Below are 18,883 nucleotides of genomic sequence, written 5' to 3'. Positions count from 1 at the left end.
GGAGGTGGGGAGGGGAAGGACAAACGCCCGGCGGGTCCAGCCTCGGGCTCTCGTGGCAACCGCAGGGAGGGCCTGACCGTGGGACACACGGGCACCGACAAGCTAAAACCCCGAGAAGAGCGGGGCACCGGACGTCCCAAGCGGGACAAACGCGGGCTCTAAGCGCGGCCTCAACCCGCTGGCGCGAACGGCGGGCCCTCAACGCTGCCGAGGAGTTCTCCCGTTTTAGTTTCACCAAAAACCACACGCACTGTGCTGGGCACACGGTAGGTGCCTCACACCCGTTCACAGGATGAAACCGGGAGCGCACACCCAGGGCCGCCTCTCCATTCAGAGGGGAAGCGGATGTGACTCAACGGATAGGGTGCCTGCCTACCACATGGGAGGTCCAGGGTTCAAACCCCGGGCCTCCTTGGCCCGTGTGGGGCTGGCCCATGCGCAGTGCTAATGCGCGCAAGGAGTGCTGCGCCATGCAGGGGTGTACCCCCACATAGGGGAGCCCCATGTGCAAGGAGTGTGCCCCGTAAGGAGAGCCGCCCAGTGCAAAAAAAAAAGCACAGCCCACCCCGGAGTGGCCCCGCACACACGGAGAGCTGACACAGCAAGAAGATGCAACAAAGAGAGACACAGATTCCCAGTGCCACTGACAAGAATACAAGAGGACACAGAAGAACACACAGTGAATGGACACAGAGAGCAGACAGGGGGCGGGGGAGAAATAAGTAAAAAATAAAAATCTTTAAAGAAAAAACAAAGGAAGGGAAGAAGCGGCGAGGCCAGCGCCGCCTCCGTGGCAGACCCTGGGTCCCAGTTCCATTTCTCCAACTGAATCAAAAGAAATGAGCCTCCAAGAGAGCTGATGGAGGATGACGGGCGCGACGCGGCGCAGACGCGGAGGAGCTTTCATCTGGTGTGTTGCGTAGCCCTGGCCTAACCTCCGCCGGTGAGTAATAAGCACATTCAACCGTCTTGAATTCCGACTAGTTGGCTTCGGGGAGAGAGGAATGTTCTTTTCAAAATCGGGGAAAATTAAGCCGCCACACTCTCAGGCCTCTGGAGCTGCCTGGCTTCAAATCACTGCCATTGTTCCCGCGCCAATCGCCTCGCTCAGCGCCGGGGGTGGGGTGGGGTATCGCCGTCGTCGTGGAGAGGGAGAGGCAGGAGCAGCCCTGGGGGGGCGTGGTGGGGGGGGGACACCGCTGCGGGGACGGGGCGGCAGGGCCTCGGCCCGCAGCCAGGCGCGTCGGCGCGGGGCGGGCGGCAGTCGCGTACTCACCCGTACGACCACCACCTGCACGGACACGTGCTCGGGCAGCCGGATGGGGGCCCGAAAGTGCGTGGCCAGGGCGACGAGCAGGTGCAGGGTGGCTACCAGGTTCTTCCCGTGGATCGCTTCGGGGGAGGAGGGCGGAAGAGGGAAGCTCAGACACCAGTCAGGACCCCAGCCCACCCACACCTCCCCGGCCAGGGCGGTCTGAGAGCCGCCGAGCCCCCTGCCGGCTCTGCTTCTCAGTTTTTTCCTTTCCTGTCGCCCTAAGGTTACCAGTGCAACAACTTTAAAAAGCATGATGTTTTAAAAGGAGCACATTAGGTGGTGATAAGGAAAGGCCAGGAGCAGGCCTGGAGAATTAGCACAACAGAAGGGAAAAGATCAAGAAAAATAGGTCAGCCTGCCACCGCCCATCAGAGGGCTGTAACTTTAGATCTCTGGCACTTACAAGTTCTTGGCCACAGAATCAACTGTTTTTAACTCTTTATCAAGGACAAAGACCGCTCTGAGCATCCTAGAAGTTAACCCCTGCCCTGCCGAAGTGCACAGCGAGGAATCTGGCCTCACTGAGAGTCAGGGCCGGCCTTGCGCCTCGGTTACTGGGCAGTGACCTCTGAGTGCTCAAATGTCCCGCCTGATAGGAGGGAGCTTGGGCCATGGGACAGTTCGATGGGGGCTTTGGGCCCCACCATGTCCGGTCCCCCAGGCCAGAGGAACTGATGACTGAAGCATCAGCTGACCTCCGGGAGGGGCCGGACGCCACAGGTCAGCCACGCGGGCAGGATGTGGTGGAGCCGCACTGAAACCGCTGGACGCGGAGGCGTGGGTGAGCTTCTCTGGTTGGCCATACCCCATGTGTGGTGTCACGCCTCGTGGCCAACGGGGGGACCGTGTCCAGAGCTCCACGGGGAAGGGACACCCAGAAGTCCCCGGAAGTTTCACGCTTGAACGCCACCTCTCTTGGCCGATTCTGACTCCTGTCCTTCCACGAGAGCAAAGCTGCCCCAGAAACGCAGCACCTTCCTGAGCTCTGAATCGTGTGAGCCGTGGGGCCCCCGCGCCCACGGCGGGGTCTGAAGCGAGGGCGGCTCGGGGTGGCGTGTGGCAGGCTCTCTGCTCTCGTCTCCCCGGCTGCCGCCCCGGCTCTCCACGGCCTCTCCCGGCTCGGGGCCCTGGGACTGGCCAGCGCCACGACTTCTGGGACCGGCTCCACAAAGCACTGGACCTCACCAGCAGCCCTGGCTCCCCGAGGCGGGCCTGGGGCCATCCAAGGTCACGGCGCCATGAAACCGGAGGCAGGCCCTAGAATCGGGAGCCCACCCCCAAGCCAGGGCCCCTCGCCCAGCAGGGAAAGTTCCGGAAGCCCTGGCTGCCCTGCAGGGAGGGAGGTTGGGGGGGGGGGAAGCCTTGGTTTAGGTCTTCATCGTCCAGGCTCCCTGCTGGGCTGGAAACGCTGTGATGTCACCAACACATCCGAGAGCGGGACCCCCTCCCCTCGGATGCACTCCTCTGAGTGTCATGGATTGAACAGGATCCCCCAAAGAGACGCCCTAACCCTGAGGGCTTTAGAACGGGGCCTTATTTGGAATCTGGGTCACCGCAGATGTCAGCAGGTAGGATGATGCCAAACTGGACCAGAGTGGCCCGAGTCCAGTGTCACTGGTGTCCTTGAAGCAGAGGGAAATCTGGACACACAGACACGTGACGAAGGAGGAGAGCGCACAGTGCTGTGGGCACGGGCCCAGGGCCGCCAGTCCAGGGCCAGAGGAGCCAGGCAGCCAGCCCACGGGCTACGAGCGCGGCGGCGCCTGGCCTTGATTTTAGATTCTGGGCCCTGGAGCTGCGAGGCGAGAGGTTTCTGCGTCCTAGGCCAGTGGGCTTGGTGCTCGATGATGGCAGCTGGAAGCGACGGTGGGGTCTCATTCGGTGCTGGTGCCCGCAGGACGTGGCTGGGTCCCCCTAGGAAGCCCACGGAGCTGCTTCTGCCTTCAAGCCCACATGCCCTCCCTGCTTCTCGCAGCCCCTCTACCGAGCAGCGCTGGAGAAACCATCACGGGGTGGCCTGCCCCCTTACGGGCCACCCAGGGTGTGAGGCTGCCTCCCAGAGCAGGGGGGTGACCCCTTATCACAACGCAAGGCCAAGTGAGATGACGGCTGACTGGGGCTCCCTCCCGGCACCCCAGCACCCTTCCCATCCCCCCGCGGCTACTCACAGTCAACGTTCCAGCGGAGCACCCAGCCGTGGGGCCGCAGCAGCTCGTGCACAGCTTCCAGAACCGTCTGCAGCTTCTGCTTCTGTCCTACCTCGGACTGCGTCACCTCGGCCACGTTCAGCTTGCAGTCGGCCAGCTTTTCTGCAATGAGAAGGGCAAGGGGGAAAAGCCGAGTGTCAGGAAAAGCCGGAGGGCCTGGGTGCCTGCGGACGAGCCGGTCATACCAGGGGGCCTAGGGGGCCTCCCCGACTTGGCCCCCGAAGAGGAGACTGTTCAGCAGTGATGGGCAGTTCTGGGGAACCAAAGACGGCTGGACTTTGGGTCATTGATACACCTTATAAAATTACCCCAGAAGGGGAGAAAAAGGCGGTGGGGTGGGAAACGCTAAGCACCCTTGAGCACCCATGAAGGAAACAATAATTCACGTCCAGGTTGGAGGCAGGGAGGGCGGCTTGGCGGGTGGCAGTGAGGAAGCTGGGCTGGCGGGCTCCCAGGAGGGAGAGGATGGTGACGGGGAAACTGAAGGCTGTGACAGGTTGCCGCCACGTCCCGCACACGCTGGCACCACAGCAAGGGGGATTATGCGAGGGCCACAGGGCGTTGGCCACCCTGTTATTCCCAGGAGCGAGCAGGAAGCCTCCGGAGGGGCCGGGACGAGAACCGTCACCTCCGCCTGAGACCCCATCGCTACGACTCGGCCCCGCAGCGGCCAACGCGGCTCCCGAGGGGCAGCGCGGCGGCCAGGACCAGGAGCCCCTCCCGGTCACTCTTCCCAAGGCCGGGGCGTTTCCTGATACGTCTCCTCCGCCGAACTACAAACGCCACATCACGGCACATCCAGAGATAACCGGCGCAGAGGGGGATGACGAAGCTCCGCACGGCCCAACAGGCTGGACTCATCGGAAGCCTCCGATGCCGAGCGGGCGGTGGCAGCGCCAGGAAGGGAAGCGGGAAAAGCCACCGGGCGCGGACGTCGGTTTCCCCCCACCCCTCCCCTCCCTCAATTAAAACGAGAATCCACAGTTTTGATCCATTCTTCTGGATAACACACTTGGCACGCCTGCTGGGCCAGGGCTACCCCTTCACTCATGACACGGCTACTATGCGCCTGCTACGCGGCAGGCACCATCCTGGGCACTGGGATACAGACCGGACAGGCGGTCCCTGGAGGGGAGAGGTGGCTGAGGGGCAGCGGGTGGGTGGTGGCGAGGGCGAGGGCAAAAAGCGCAAGAAACGCATTGTGAAGGGCGCTGGAAATGACTCCCACGGCTCATTCGTATTTGCCTCCGTCTGTACCTAGCAGGTGAATAATCCACTGAATAACCCACTGTGAAAATACACAGCAGGTCCCACAGGTGTGCCACAAGCAGCGACGGTACAGACCACGGCCCCTGGGGCAGGGCGGGTGAGAGCGGGCATCGGGGGCGGGGGCTCCGAGAGCACGGCCCACAGGACCCCGGCCATCCCACAGGCCTCCACGGCCCTCGTGCCAGCCGGCCCTGCAGACCGGACGGTGCCCGCAGCCCCAACAGCCCCAGGACGCGGGAACGGTGCAGAGGTTTGCCCCGGCCGGGTCCCTGGGTCCCCACCAGGGAAGGGGACAGGGGAGGGTGGGCGGCTCCGCAGGAGCAGCGAAGCAGGGCTGGTGGACGTGGCTGGTGGGCGGATGTGGGGCTCTGGGCACTTACGAGGCCAGGCCTGGCCTCTGCAAGGAGAGGTGGGTGGGTGAGCGCAAGCTTCCCGGCCACCCTCACGCTCTCCACACGGTCCACTTCGACGATTCCTGCAACTGCAGGAGAGCGCCAGCCCACGGAAGTCCTGGACATGGCAAAGGATCCACTGCTGCTTCCTGAATCTCCTTGCCAGAAGGGGGACATGACCAGGGTCCTGCCAGCGGCTTGGGCTTGGCGATCTCCCTGTGGACGCACCCAGGGGTCCTGCTGGCAGCTTGCACTTGGCGATCTCCCCGTGGACATACCCTGGGGTCCTGCTGGCAGCTCACGCTTGGTGATCTCCCCGTGGATGCACCCAGGGGTCCTGCCAGTGGCTTGCACCTGGTGATCTCCCCATGGATGCACCCAGGAGTCCAGCTGGGTGCTTGTGCCTGAAAATCTCCCCGTGGATGCCCCCAGGGGATCTGCCAGCAGCTCACACCTGGTGATCTCCCGTGAACCCGGCACCCAGGGGTCCTGCTGGCAACTTGCGCCTGGTGAACTCCCCATGGACGCACGCAGGGGTCCTGCTGGGTCTCCTGCTTGGGGATCTCCCCGTGGACACACGCGGGGGTTGGGTCCCTGTTCTCACCTCCCTCAGTCCTGCCTCCTCGAACACCTCCTCTACCCCTCCTGAACGCCGTGCTCCCCTGCTACTCCCTGCTCACGGGCCAATTCACCCCAGACCACAAACAGTCCACCACCCACCATCTAGACACAACAATGTCCCCTTTGGGCTTGGCATTCAGCCAAAATCTCCCAGTTGGCTTTGGCACCTGCCTTCGAAAAGGTGAACAGCCAAACACCTGCACCAGCGTCACTGCTGGCAGCCCCAGCTCACCTGCCGTCAATGATCACACGATCATGTAGGAAACATCACCTGGATGACAGCGTTAACCCAACCAGGCATGACATGTTGACATCCTGTGAATTTCCAAATATTCTCTTCCTTTGTTCTTTTTCTCGGTTAAACCAAACAGTATGTCAAGGTACTTGACAGGCCAGAGGTTTTAGAAATGCCTCATCAAGCGCTTACCTGGGACAGTCAAACAAGGCGGAGCAGCAGGTGCTCCACGATGGAAAAGGCGGCCTGAGCCAAAGAAAGGCCGAAGCCGGACTTTGCAGATGGCAAGACGGCCTGCAGCAGGACCCGCCAGCCGCTTCGGCGGCTTCAGAGCAGGCGCTGCACTTGCCGGGGCTACTGAGGAAGGAACTGAAAGGACGCGCCTTGAGGGGGCAGGAATGTCTTACTGCACCTGCTCTAAACACCCCATCCCTGCTCTGGGGAAGGTGCCGGAGTTGTTTACAGGCCACCAAGGCTGAGAGGCGGGTGCAGATTCGGAGCCCAAGAGGGAGTCCTGGCACTCCAAGGCCACCCTGGATCGAAGGCTCAGGGGCACGGCTCTCTCCAGCGACTGCAGCCCAAAGTACGTGCAGAAGAAACAGGAATCAAAAGCGTAAGAGGACGCATCACGCTTAAGCTTCCTTCTGAAAATCTTAGAGGATCTCCTCCAAGCAACCAGCAAGGAACCAATTCAGAGGCATCTTCAAGAAAATGGCTTCATCACCAGCAGCCAAACCGCCAGGACCGGGCGCTGAAGACCAGCTGAGGCCTCCTGCAACAGTGGCTCTTGGAGGAAGGAAAGCGTACACCGCGGCGGCGCGGCCCTGCGCCGGGCGTCCGGGGTGCCACAGCAGCAGCGTCCTGCCTGGCCTCTCATCTCCCGTGCCCAACCCTCCCCCTCAATCCATTCTGCGGCCAGGAGCTCAAGGGACCTTTCAAACCCAACTCACATCATGCCGTGCCCTGCCTGAGCCCCAAAGACTTCCTGTCACTTAGCATCGGAGCCGCGTCTGCCAGCCTCACCCGAGGACACGCTCCCTGTGCCCTGCGTCCCCAGCCGCCCTTCGCTGCTCCTCAAATACATGGCTCTCCCCGACTCCCCAGAGGGCGCCCCGACCACCAGTCCCACGCCAGCTGTCCTCCGCCCCCTGCCCTCTCTGAGCTCCTCCCTGCCCTTGTCCCTGACGGCATCCACTAGCATCTGAGGTCGAACGTCACCGCCACTCGGGGAGTCAACAAATATTCCATCAACAAGCCAGTGAATCAATGCCCAGAACAAACACAGTCTTTCACTCGAACGAGTGCTTTTTAAGGATCAGCTGAGCAGGGGACAAGCAATGTGGGGTCCAAGGATTACCCTGTCCTTCAGAGCAGGAGAGTTAGGTGACCCCATCCCCTAAAACCCCAGCAGGTGCTCCTTCGAGGTCAGGGGACCTGTTGGTGCCAAGCGTGCGAGCCCTGCCTGGAGGAAAGGGCGTGGAGCCCGGGCAGCGAAAGCCCAGCACCCACCCTTCCAGCGGCAGGCGCTGCACCCTTGTGGTCCAGGCTCGCCCACCCCGGGCGAAACCTCTCCCGCACCAGCCCCCAGGGCCGCCCCTCCAGGTGCCACAGCTGTCCTGTTCCCTGGCAGCTCCCTCTCGGGAACAGCGCCCCAGCCCCTGAGCCCAGGGCCCCAGCTCAGCTCCCCACCCCAGCCTGGCACCCCCGCGGCAGCCCCCCCGAAGCAGCCTCCTGCTCCAGGCCCGCTGGGGCCCAGGCACCTTCTGATATAACCACAGAGGAAAACCCAATAGGCCCAGTATCCCCCCAAGGAGAGAAAGCCTCCAGGGCGGGGTGGGGGCGCGTCCGCAGGCACAGTGCCGCTGTGGCATCACAGGGCGGAGCTCGAGCAGGAAAGAAACGCCGCTGAGCTGATCCCTGAGCGGGCCTGGTGCCGCCGGGGATGGGCATGGGGCCTCCTGTGGACTCTTCTGACATGCGCTGTCACCTTGATAATGGGGGGAGCATGGAAGCCTCGAGGCTATGCCCTCCCACTGCACGCGGGGCCCTGAAAGCAGCAGAGCTTGTGGGGGCGGCAAGTGCTCCGCGAGCAGCTCATCCGTGCTGTATTCTCTGGATGGTACCGAGGTCAAAACAACTCCAGGCACATACCCATCAGCCGTTGCCTTTCGCTTCCTGGCATTTTTGTGGGTAAGGAAACTGCAGGGCTCTTCTCACTGACTCGAACAAGCATCTGTCCTGTGCCAGTTACTCAGGGGGGCCTTGGGGACACGGCCGGGGACACTCGGCGATGGCCGTTCTTTCCTTCTCGTCACCACTTGTTGATGACAAACCGCATGCCAGGCGCTGTGTAGGTGCTGGTGCCAGCTGGGCTGTCCCCCCGACGGAGGTAGACCAGCTGGCTGCCATCCCTCTCTGCCCTTAGCCTTTCGCTTACTCTCTTGTCCCTTCTCAACGTTGAGCCGCAGGTGCACAGGCCTCTCTCCCAGGGCCCGTGCCAGTCAGGTGTCTCCCCCACAACCGCACCCAACCCGCTCTTCTCCAGACCACCGAGGACCACCGTCCACCTCCAAAGTTGCCAAATCAAATGGTCGATGCATTTGAGCAACACAGAATTGCAAGTGTTGCAGGAGGAAGGCATTTTTTCCCCTTTAATGAAAACATTATGGCATGTTTGCACAAGGAGCTAAGCAATTCAGGGAAGAGAGAAAATGGGTAGAGAGGACAGAAAAAAATAGCCATGGGGTGATGGGTCCTGAGAAAGCCAGGGGTGGAGAATCCAAGAGCACACACCCAGGGTTCCTCAGAGCAGCCCCGCTGGTCACACAAGGATACAAGTGCTCGCGCCCACGAGGACGGGGGACGAGCAACGCAGGGGGTACCACACAGCTGCATCTTACTAATGAGGGGGAAATGCCAGGGGCACAAAAAATGCGGCAAGCCACCTTTTGTGTAAGAAAGGAAGGGCTGTGGGTGTGTGGGTGTGCATGTGCTTATTTTTGCCAAGAGAAACACAAGAAAGATAAATCGGAATCCACTGAAAAAGGAGACTTTCCTAAGCATAACTTTTTATAGTCCTGGCTTTTGAACCATGTAAATGCTTGACAATATTTAAATGAATGATATTAAATAGAATTAATAAAAAGTAACATTAAATTAAAAAGCATACCCTAAAAATGAAGACAGAAACAAATTAATCTAACTATATGCCAAATTGATGGCATCACCATCACACGCACACACAAAGAATTAATTCAAGTACTGTGAACACAGTACTCAGATTATATATCTTTAGGGGATATACTCTATGGCAAAGAAAATTACAAAGAAATCTTGTACTTTACTTAGCAAGTTTGCAGTTGGTAGAGGCATTGGTGGACTAATTCTGAATCTATTTTTGTGTGTTATCAGATACAGTAAATAGTCAATACCCTTATATTTTGGGGAACAAAGGTTCTCACTGTGGGATAAGGATGTGGAGCAGTGAAAGGCAAAGAAGAAACCTGTTGTGTTATATTGGAATTGGAGGTCTCGGTGTGAACTCATGATTTTTTAAAAAATATATTTCCTAGCTCTCTAGACTGGCAGAACCTGGAAGCAATGACACCCGTGGCAACAAGCACCCTTAGTGGTCTGACTTTGATTTCTAAATACTATTGCCCTCTTTAAAAAGAAAAAGTCACAGCCGTTGGGCAAATGGTTGATTCAAGAGCTGGGGCCAGGAAAGCCCAAGGTGAATGTGGAAGATCTTCTCACGGCAGAAAGGAAGGAAGGGTGCAAAGGCTAATGCAGATGAAACAGGACACTGGTGCTGGTCTGAAGGGGATCCCACTGTCCAAATTTGGGTTGATTCAAGCATGAAGAGAATAGTAATGGTAAGGGGTTGCAACGCATTGAATTAAAAAGTCCATATTGATGGTTCAAAACCATAAAAGGTGGAGGGGGCGGGAACGCTGTTCTTCACAGATTGAGGAAGGGATGGCAGATGCAGGGAAATCACTATTTCGTAAACCCCAGTTACTCAGTGATTTAAGCAAGGATCACCATGGATGCCAGAAGCACTGGCAAAGGACTGCAGGTGAACGGGACATTGACGTCTCAAAGCTCCACCCTCTGGAGACCAGCTGGTCTTTAGAGAGGAAGAAGGTAAGTTTACGAGAGAGATCTGTCGGACACTGCCCTAAGTGAGCGAGCCTTTTGCACCTCCGGTGGCGGGAGCCCGGCCCCGTCACTGAGAAAGCCAATCCAGATTGCAGGCTATTCCGTAGGTCCACAGGCCTGGACCCTCAAAACTGTCATAAAAGAAAGGAAGGAGGGAAGGAAGGATGAGAGGGCGAGCGGGAGGGAGGGAGGAGAAGGAGGGGTCAGGTCTAGATTAAAGAATCCTAAAGAGAACACGAGAAATCAACGCCATCGATGGCCCTGCATCGGGTCCTGATCAAAGCAAATAAACAAAAGAAAATGGCAACGGAAGGCATCTGGGGCCAAGCAGGGGAAATGTGACCCCCAGTCCCCCCTCGGGGCTGCTGTGAGAGCCAGGTGTGACCAGGCAGGCAGGTGCTCGGTGCCGGGCCCACACCTGGGAGCCAGGTAAGAGAGGGCACTCGCGGAGGGCTCGGGGGCCCTGCTCCAGGGACAGACCGCCCAGGGTTGAACCCAGCCCACCACCGCCAGCTATAGAGCTCTGGGCTGACGTCCTCGCTGGTCAGGGTGGCAAGAGCCCCATGTCAGGGGCCACCATGACAACGGCCCGGGCAGCAGCCTGGCACAGAGCCAGCTCGCGGCCGGTCAACCTCCACTGACGTGAACGTTTCCCACGTGCCCCCGTCCCCGAGCTTCTCGCCTCCCTCCTTTGGCTCGTTCTCAGGTGTCTGCTCAGACCTCATTCCTCAGCAAGGGGCCAGGCCGGGGTCCTCTTCTCACACCCGCGGCCCCCTCAGTGGCCCTCGTCACACCCGCGCTGAAAGGCGAGGCGACTGTGTCCCTGTGCGGTGGTAAGTGGGGGTGCAGGTTCCATGAGAGTGGGGACACTGTCCGCTCCCCTGGCCTGTGCCCCCAGTGCCTAGCACTGTTAAAGCCAGACAGGTAAATCATCGGGGTGTCCGCCCATCAGTCTACCATCCAGGCTCGGGAAGATCACTCAGCTGTCCTCCCCCGGAAAAGGCAGACCACGAAACCTGCAGCTCGTGCGGAATAACGAGTTATGATCGACCGGAATACGCTCATCCTCAAAACACCTACTGGGATCTGCTTCCCAAGATGAGCAGGTGCAAGCCGGAAGGTCAGGGTCAGAGAAGGCCTCCCGTGTGCCTGCCCCTCTGTCCCTGCCCCCTGGGACGCTTGCACCCGACAGCGGAGCCCAGACAAGAACTGGCGCCGAGCAGATGGCCCCGTGGGCTCTGATGAGCTGCAGCTGCCCGGGAGGGGCAGGCTCAGGCTGCAAGCGAGGGGCTGCCCCTGGGACGAGCACCGCCTGGGAGAGGAGCGGCCTACCCCAGGCCCACCGCTCGCCGCAGCTTCCGTCCCCGGCGTCCACTCACCCAGGAGCTTCTGCAGCACCTGGCCGTCATACAGGTCCTCCTCCAGCTGCTTCACAATGATCCTCTCCTCCACCAGCACGTCGTTGATCCAGTCGACGAGAACCTAAGGGCAGGAGAGAGTTACTCCTCCGCCAGTGCCGCGTGGGCCCCGGCAAGGGCCAAAGCAGGTGCCAGGGCTGGACGAGCCAGCGGGACAAGGACATGCACGCCGGCAAGACAGCCTGGCCAGCTGGGAGGAGAGGTGGGCCTCCTGCGTCCGCAGGGCAGGGGGGCAGCTCACCTGTGCTCACCTGTGCACCCACCCCCAGCCGTCGGGAGGGGCTGGGGACATGGCGACTGCACGAGACACCCCAGGCATTAGGCAGTCACGGGCCGACCCTCGTGACGTCTGCCACTCCCCTAAGAGGGACGGGATGCCACCGCCGGGCCTCCCGCTTGGGCCAGCTCCCTTCCTGACCACACGCAGGGACATGCAAATTGTTCAAGACATCCGTACAACCGTGGGGCTGCAACCGGCACCCGGGAGCAGGGCAGGGTCCGCGACCCCCTAACACCTTCCCACTTGCCTTAACCTTAAATCCAAACCCAAACCCTACACCCTGAATCCTAGCGCCCAGACTCACACCTGAAACAAAAGTGAACCTCAACCTCGCTGGGGACGTGGGGGAGGGGGGACACGCTCCGTAAGAGGGCATGACAATCCCCCTTCATGGCGCTGCGGTGGGGGCAGTGGCGAGCTCGTGTACGAGCTCCACCTGTGCCCTGCCCTCCCTCCCGTGGGATCCGCCCCAGATCCCCGGATCAACGGGGCTCCCGCACAGCTCCTTTCCAGGCTGCAGTCAGGATCTGCCTGCGTGCCTCTCCTCTGACTCCCCCCACATCCTCCGCTTTGCCTGCTGAAGCCTCCTCAGTCTTCTCTTTTCCAGACTAAACTCCCCTCTGGTGCCCGTGAAGTAACATTTGCTGATAAATGCACATTTCAAGACAGCAGAGTCTGTTTCCATCAATACCGACAAAGACCAGCATGTCAACCGAAATAGCTGGGGATGGGTGACGGGATGTCCTGGCTAATTACCATGGTAACGCCTCCCACCGAATACCAGATTTAGAGATTAGGATGCGATCACTAATTGCCATCCCCCCGCCAGGCCACGCATCTTCCGACCCCAGAACCTTTGCACCTGCTGGGCCCGTGCGGATGGCCCCTCCCTCCCTCGGGGACGCAGGCTCCTGTCCAGGGCGGGTGATGACGGCGGTGGCGATGAAGGCCTCCCTGCCCCCTCTGCCTGCTGAAGTCCCCAGACCCTCGGTGGCTCTGCGCGGAGGACACGTGCACCGGGCCGACCGCACCGCAAGCTGCCCGAGGACACGGCCACGTCTGCCTCCACTCCATACTGCTTATCCCAGCTGGGGAAACTGAGGCAGCAAGTGCCCAAACCACTCATCTGACTCCTACGTGAGGAGTCGCTCTCTAAGGCAGCGCCAAGGCCTTCCGGGCTTGGTGAGAACAAAAACGGACGACGCTTCTGCCCTCACCCAACCCCACTCTTGACCTCAAGGAGGTGAGGGTCCCCTCCACTTCCTAAAAGCAGAAAACGAAATGATCCGAGAAAAAACACCTTTGCTTACCGACGGCAGCCACAAGAGTGGTTTCCAAAAGCAAACAGAAATTCGGGACCCTCAGGGGCGGGTTCCAAGCTGGGAGCCCCTAACTCTGGTGCCGAGGCCCCACTGAAGGCGACAGACTTTTCAACGTGGAAATTTTAAAGGAGGCTCTCCGCAGAGCGGGGCCTCGGGCTGCTGCACAGCCAGATGCGACCAAGAGAACACAGCCGGGCGCGGAGAGGCGCCTGTCAACCAGATTAAACGGAGCAGACCCGGTGGCCGCCGTGGGCGCCCTGGGGACGGCTCGCTGGGCTCCGGTGCACCCGGCAGGGGGTCTCAGAGGCGGGGGCGCCCGTCCTCCCTCCGACCTGCCCAGTTCTGCCCAAGTGAGAGAGTCAAAACAAAAGTACAGAGCCCCTCCCCTGTCCCGAAGTTGCAATCCAGGATGTCACCGGGTCACAGAGCCCCCCGACCTCGGATCTGCAGCGCCGGGGGCAGGCGCCCTGAGGCGGCGCCCGGTGCACAGGTGGGACGCACCCCCCAGGAGTGTCCAGCAGCAGCTTCCCCCCGCCTGGGTCCCCATCTGTAACGGTGACACCAGCTCCTGCCCCGTGGGGATGGCCCGTCACACGGTTCCGAACGCTCTGGACATCCGAACCACAGAGGCAGGGCCTTTCAGAAGCACCCACTCCACCGGGAGTGGGCCGAGACCGAGGCACCAAAAAGAAGGGCCTCTCGCCCAAACCCCCCATGCCAGCTCCCAGTAGAGCACCCCATTTTCCTGGCTGGTCCCTGGCGGGGGCCCAGGGAGGAGCCTCCCTCGGGCGGCAGACCCCCGGGCCCACCCTCCACGGTCCCTGGACCTCCACGGCGGCTGGGCCCTGCATGGCCAGTGGCCAGACCCCACTGGGAAGCATCAGCCTTCGCAACGAGAGGCTCCGGCCCGGCCAGGGCCCGCTGGCCGCGCGGGAACCAGGCTCAGAGGCGCTTGGCGCAGGGGCTGCTTGGGGTCCGGGGAGGGGTCTGCCCCCAGCCCTGCTCTATCACTTAGGCGGGAAGCCTGCAGCCCTGGGGTAGGGGCCGTGCCGGGTGGCTGGGCCAGCGGGGGTTCACCTTCTCCTGTCTCCCTCTTGGCCCTTTCTCACCAAGAGTTTCCTGCGCCATTCACTGGGTGACGCCTTTCGCGCAAAGCCCGCTTCCAGCGTGGGTATGTCTAAGGACAGACAGGGTTCCCACCGAGCGCAATCCTCTGTGGCCACCCCGCCTGAAGGACTTCTAGGCCGCAAGATAAAACGGCACCTGAACAGGCTTAATCACGACTCCGGAGTCCCTGATTTAATAGAACTCTCTAATTGGTCCCAGCAGCCTCTTGGAGTTCACGGTCCCTCTCGGAGATGAGCTAAGGGGCACAGCTCAGAATAAATTGTTTTCTGTCGTTCTTTGAAACCACTGCAACGTGCAAAATAGGCCACAAAGCAAATATCTGTCAAGTATGTTCTATTTTTCCACTAACTCAAAAATATTAAATCAAGGCACCGTCTCACAAAGCGCAGAAGAAAACAGAAATTAAAGGAAGGTTCGGGGGGAAAAAGGGGCAAGCAGCCCTGGGGCGCTCTGGTTTGATAAAACCCGCCCCCAAAGGTTGGCAGGACGGAGCTGGCTAAATGGCACTGGCCCGGCCCTGCCCCTCTCCCCACGAGTCCAGTGCCGGCTATTTCCAAATGCCTTCCTTTTTCTCCCTCTCCTTTCCCCCGCCCTGCTGTTTTTGCTGTCTGTGTCCATTCGCTGTGTGATGTTCTGTATCTATTTCTCTTTTTGTCTTCTCTTTCCGTCTTTCTTCTCTAGAATTCACAGGGATTTGATCCAGGGGACCCCTGATGTGGAGAGGGGTTCCCTGTCAGCTGCACCACCTCAGTTCCTGCTGCGCTTCACCTTGACTCTCCCCTTCAGCTCTCTTGTTGCCACATCATCTTGCTGCATGACTCACTTGCACGGGCAGTGGCTCACTGCGTAGACACTTCGCTCACCACATAGGCACTCAGCTCACCACCTGGGCACTCACATGGGCACTCAGCTCATTGCGCAGGTACTGGCTCATCACATGCGCACTCACAGGAGCACTCAGCTCATCACCCGGGCACTCGGCTCACCACTTGGGCACTCGGCTCACCACTTGGGCACTCGGCTCACCTTGCAGGCACTAGCTTGCCACACAGACACACTTTCTCTTCTTCTCTTTCACCAGGAGGCCTCAGGGATTGAACCTGGGTCCTCCCACATGGTAGGACCCGAGCCACATCTGCTTCCTCTGAATGCCTTTTATAGTTTGGGGCTCGGAGCTCTAAGCCAAGGCAGAAGCAGAAGCCACAGACGTCCCGACACCCCGACACCCCGCCCCTGTGAGCCCGCAAATGTGAATGAGACGGGGGTCCCTGAGTGATGAGGTGACTTTAGAGAGACTCTCAGGTGAGTCTGCTCTAATCCTGAGACCCCCCTGGAACCTGGGTTTAGAGGTCAGCGACAGGGAAGGCATGAGAAGGACGCTTTGCAAGGGAGACCCCACGCTGGCCTGGGCGGTGGGCGGCCCCACGGACAACCAGTGAGGAAGCAGGGGCCTCGTCCTACCACTGCGAGGAACCCAACTCGGCCAACAGCCCCACTGAGCTTGGAAGCGGGCTTTCCCCCAGGCCTCCAGAGAGGAGCCGAGCCTTCAGTTCAGCCTGTGAGACTCTGCGTTGAGATGCGGCCACCCCACACCTGCACTGCTGGGCTCCAGAACTGTGGGCTGAAAGTGCTGTTTAAGTCGTAAAATTGGTCATTAGAAAATTAACACAAACTGCATCCAGCCATCACAAAGTCCAAGTTTCAGTTCATAGACCAATACCCCTATTAGATTATACATTTAAAAAAAAAACAACAAAAACTATGGTGTCAAAATACAGAGCCTAAACTTGAGGCCCAGCTCCATCTGTTTTAGCTGTATGGCCTTGAGTCAGTCACTTGACCTCTCTGGACCTCAAAGATTTCATTTAAACAGAAAGAAAACCCAATCCCGAGCCCCGTGTTGGCTGTGTGACCCAGCAATTCCAGTTCTAGAAGTTTAGCCTAAGGCATTAACCCAAATGTGCCCCCAAGTCATTTACTAAAACTCTGGAAAGTGTTCACAATTTACTGCTGAAAGGAAAAAGCAAGCTACCAGACTTAATACATTCTGAATGAGTCCAAATTGTGCATAGGGAAAAACTAAAGTCACACAGAAAATGCCTGAAGAGATATAAATGAAAAAAAAAAAAATCAAGCAGTGCCTTCTGTTTGATTTTTCTGTTTTCCAGGTTTTCGGCAGTATATATTTACTTTGGCAGTTAGAAAAAATAACAACATAGTTTTTTTAAAAATTAAGCACTGTCCAGCTGGCTTCTGAGCAGAAATTGAGAAGCTGATCCTAAAATGCATATGGAAAAGCAAGGGACCCAGAATAGCCAAAACAATCTTGAAAAAGAACAAAGCTGGAGGACTCATACTTCCAGATTTCTAAACCTACTACAAAGTGGCAATAACTGAGACAGCATGGCACGTCTTAAAGACGCTCATGGAGATCAAGGGAATAGAACTGAGAACTGAGAAACAAACCTGCAATTTACAGCCAACTGAATCCACGGCTGCCAACGGCGCTGAAGCAACACGGGGGGGGGGGGGGGGGGGGGAGAGTACTTCAACAAATGGTGCTGGCACAAGTGGGTAGCCACAAGCTAGCGAATATAGATGGACCCTTACCTCACACCATATGCAAAAATTATTCCAAGTGGGCAAAGGCCTAAATGTAGGAGATAAAACTCTAATGGTTTCTTAGAAATGGCACCTGAAGTACAAGCAACAAAACAAAATATAAACTGCAGTTTATCAAAATTAAAAACCATTGTGCTTCAAAGGACGCTACCAAAAAAGTAAAAAGTTAGCCCACAAAATGGGAGAAAAAATTTGCATATCATATCTCTGATAAGGGACTTGTGTCTAGGATATATGAAGAGCTCTTATAAATTAATAATAAACAAAGAACCCAATTTAAAAAGGGCAAATTATCTGAATAGACATTTTTCCAAAAAACACATACAAGTGGCCAACAAGGCCATGAAAAGATGTTCAACATCCTTAGCCATCAAAGAAATACAAATCAAAACCACAATGAGATTCCACTTCACATCCCATAGGATGCTAGAATAAAAAAGAGAATAACGAGTGTTGGTGAGGAACTGGCACACTCGTACGCTACTGGTAAGAATGGAAAATGGTACAGTTGCTTTGGAAAAGAGTCTGCAGTTCCTCAAAAGGTTAAATATGAAGTTGCCATTTAACCCAGAAATTCCACTCCCAGGTACATACCCAAGAAGTGAAAACATATGTTCACGCAAAAACTTGTACACAAATGTTTATAGCAGCATTATTCATAATAGCCAAAATGTGGAAACAATCCAAATACCCATCAACTAACAAGTGGATAAACAAAATGCGGTATATTCATAAATGGAGCATCATTCAGCCGTACAGAGGCGTTACGTTCTGGTCCAGCCTCCACCACGGCGGGACCCGGGAAACATTCTGCTCAATGAAAGAAGCCAGGCACGTCGGCCTCGTAGTATACGATTCCATTTATGCCAAGTTACCAGAACAGGCAAACCTACAGAGAAAGAAAGTAGATTGTTGGGTGCCAGGGGCTAGGGAAAAGGGAGATGGGAAAAGGGGGAAAGGGACTGCGACAGATGCGGGGTGTCAGGGTGATGGAAATGTTCTAAATCTGCACAATTTTGAAAATACTGACAACCACCTACCCTTTAGATAGGTGAAGTGCATGGTAATTAGTCTCGATGAAGCTGTCATTTTACAAATGGTAACCTCTGGAAGGCGGGTGCTCCCGCCTCCTGGGCAAGGCGGTTTTGAGGATGTGTATGACGATGCATCATGTGTCCTGATTGACCACAGTGCCCCCGCGATGGTGGCGTCACTGTCACTGGACTTTTCTGCCTTAATTTATCCAGCACAAGCAGCAGCACCTGCTACCTGCCAGGCACGGCCCCAAGCGTTCAGAATACAAAGAAACATCACCTGGTCTCTGCCCCAGGTGGGCGGGGGGTGGGGTGGGCAGCTAAGACGCCACAGGTGCTGTAGTGAGAAGGTGCATGGGGGTGTGCTCGGGAGGACACAGGGGCCCAGGCCCACCCAGTCCTCCCACGGCGACTGGGAAGAGCCGGTTCTCACAGCAGTGGGAGTGAAACCAAGTCCTCTCAAGGGCCTCCAAGGACCGTCACCATTGCTACCTCTCAGACTCCATCCCTGACCACTGTCCTCCTCACTCTAGCCACCGTGGGCTCCCGCAGTCCTTAAGTATGCCAGGCTGGTGCACACCACAGGACCTTTGCACCTGCCGGCATGCTCTTCCCCCAGATGCTGACACGCTCACACCCTCGCATGATGCAGGCGGGTCTGCACTCAGACCCGTCCTGCCTGGCCACCCCACCTAAGGTGGGGGAGGTGGATGGGCCACCCCGCCTCCTGCTTCGGTTTCCTTCAAAGTGCTCATCACCACCTGACCACATATTCACTTGTCCTTGTTTGCATATGTCTCGCCAACTGGACCGCCACCTCCACACACCTGGGCCCTTGTTTTGCTCAATGCTGTATTTTCAGAGGCTAAAACAGGATCA

General features: G+C 58.0%; 1 protein-coding gene across 4 annotated transcripts in view; it reads right to left on the bottom strand.

Moving 5' to 3' along the window:
- PARVB (parvin beta) overlaps positions 1–18,883 on the bottom strand; it is a 128,259-nt gene that overhangs the window by 21,869 nt on the left and 87,507 nt on the right. For all 4 annotated transcript variants that reach the window (XM_058308911.2, XM_058308913.2, XM_004478649.5 and 1 more), the window contains 3 exons: positions 11,580–11,682; positions 3,484–3,624; positions 1,277–1,392 (listed from right to left, as the gene is read on the bottom strand). In XM_058308911.2, coding sequence (XP_058164894.1) covers positions 1,277–1,392; positions 3,484–3,624; positions 11,580–11,682 — 360 coding nt within the window. The remainder of the gene's footprint in view (positions 1–1,276; positions 1,393–3,483; positions 3,625–11,579; positions 11,683–18,883) is intronic.

The sequence above is a fragment of the Dasypus novemcinctus genome, chromosome 12 (assembly GCF_030445035.2).
Source record: "Dasypus novemcinctus isolate mDasNov1 chromosome 12, mDasNov1.1.hap2, whole genome shotgun sequence".
Lineage (NCBI taxonomy): Eukaryota > Metazoa > Chordata > Mammalia > Cingulata > Dasypodidae > Dasypus > Dasypus novemcinctus.
Note: the sequence above shows the minus strand (reverse complement) of the source record. Positions and strands in the feature narration are given on the sequence as shown.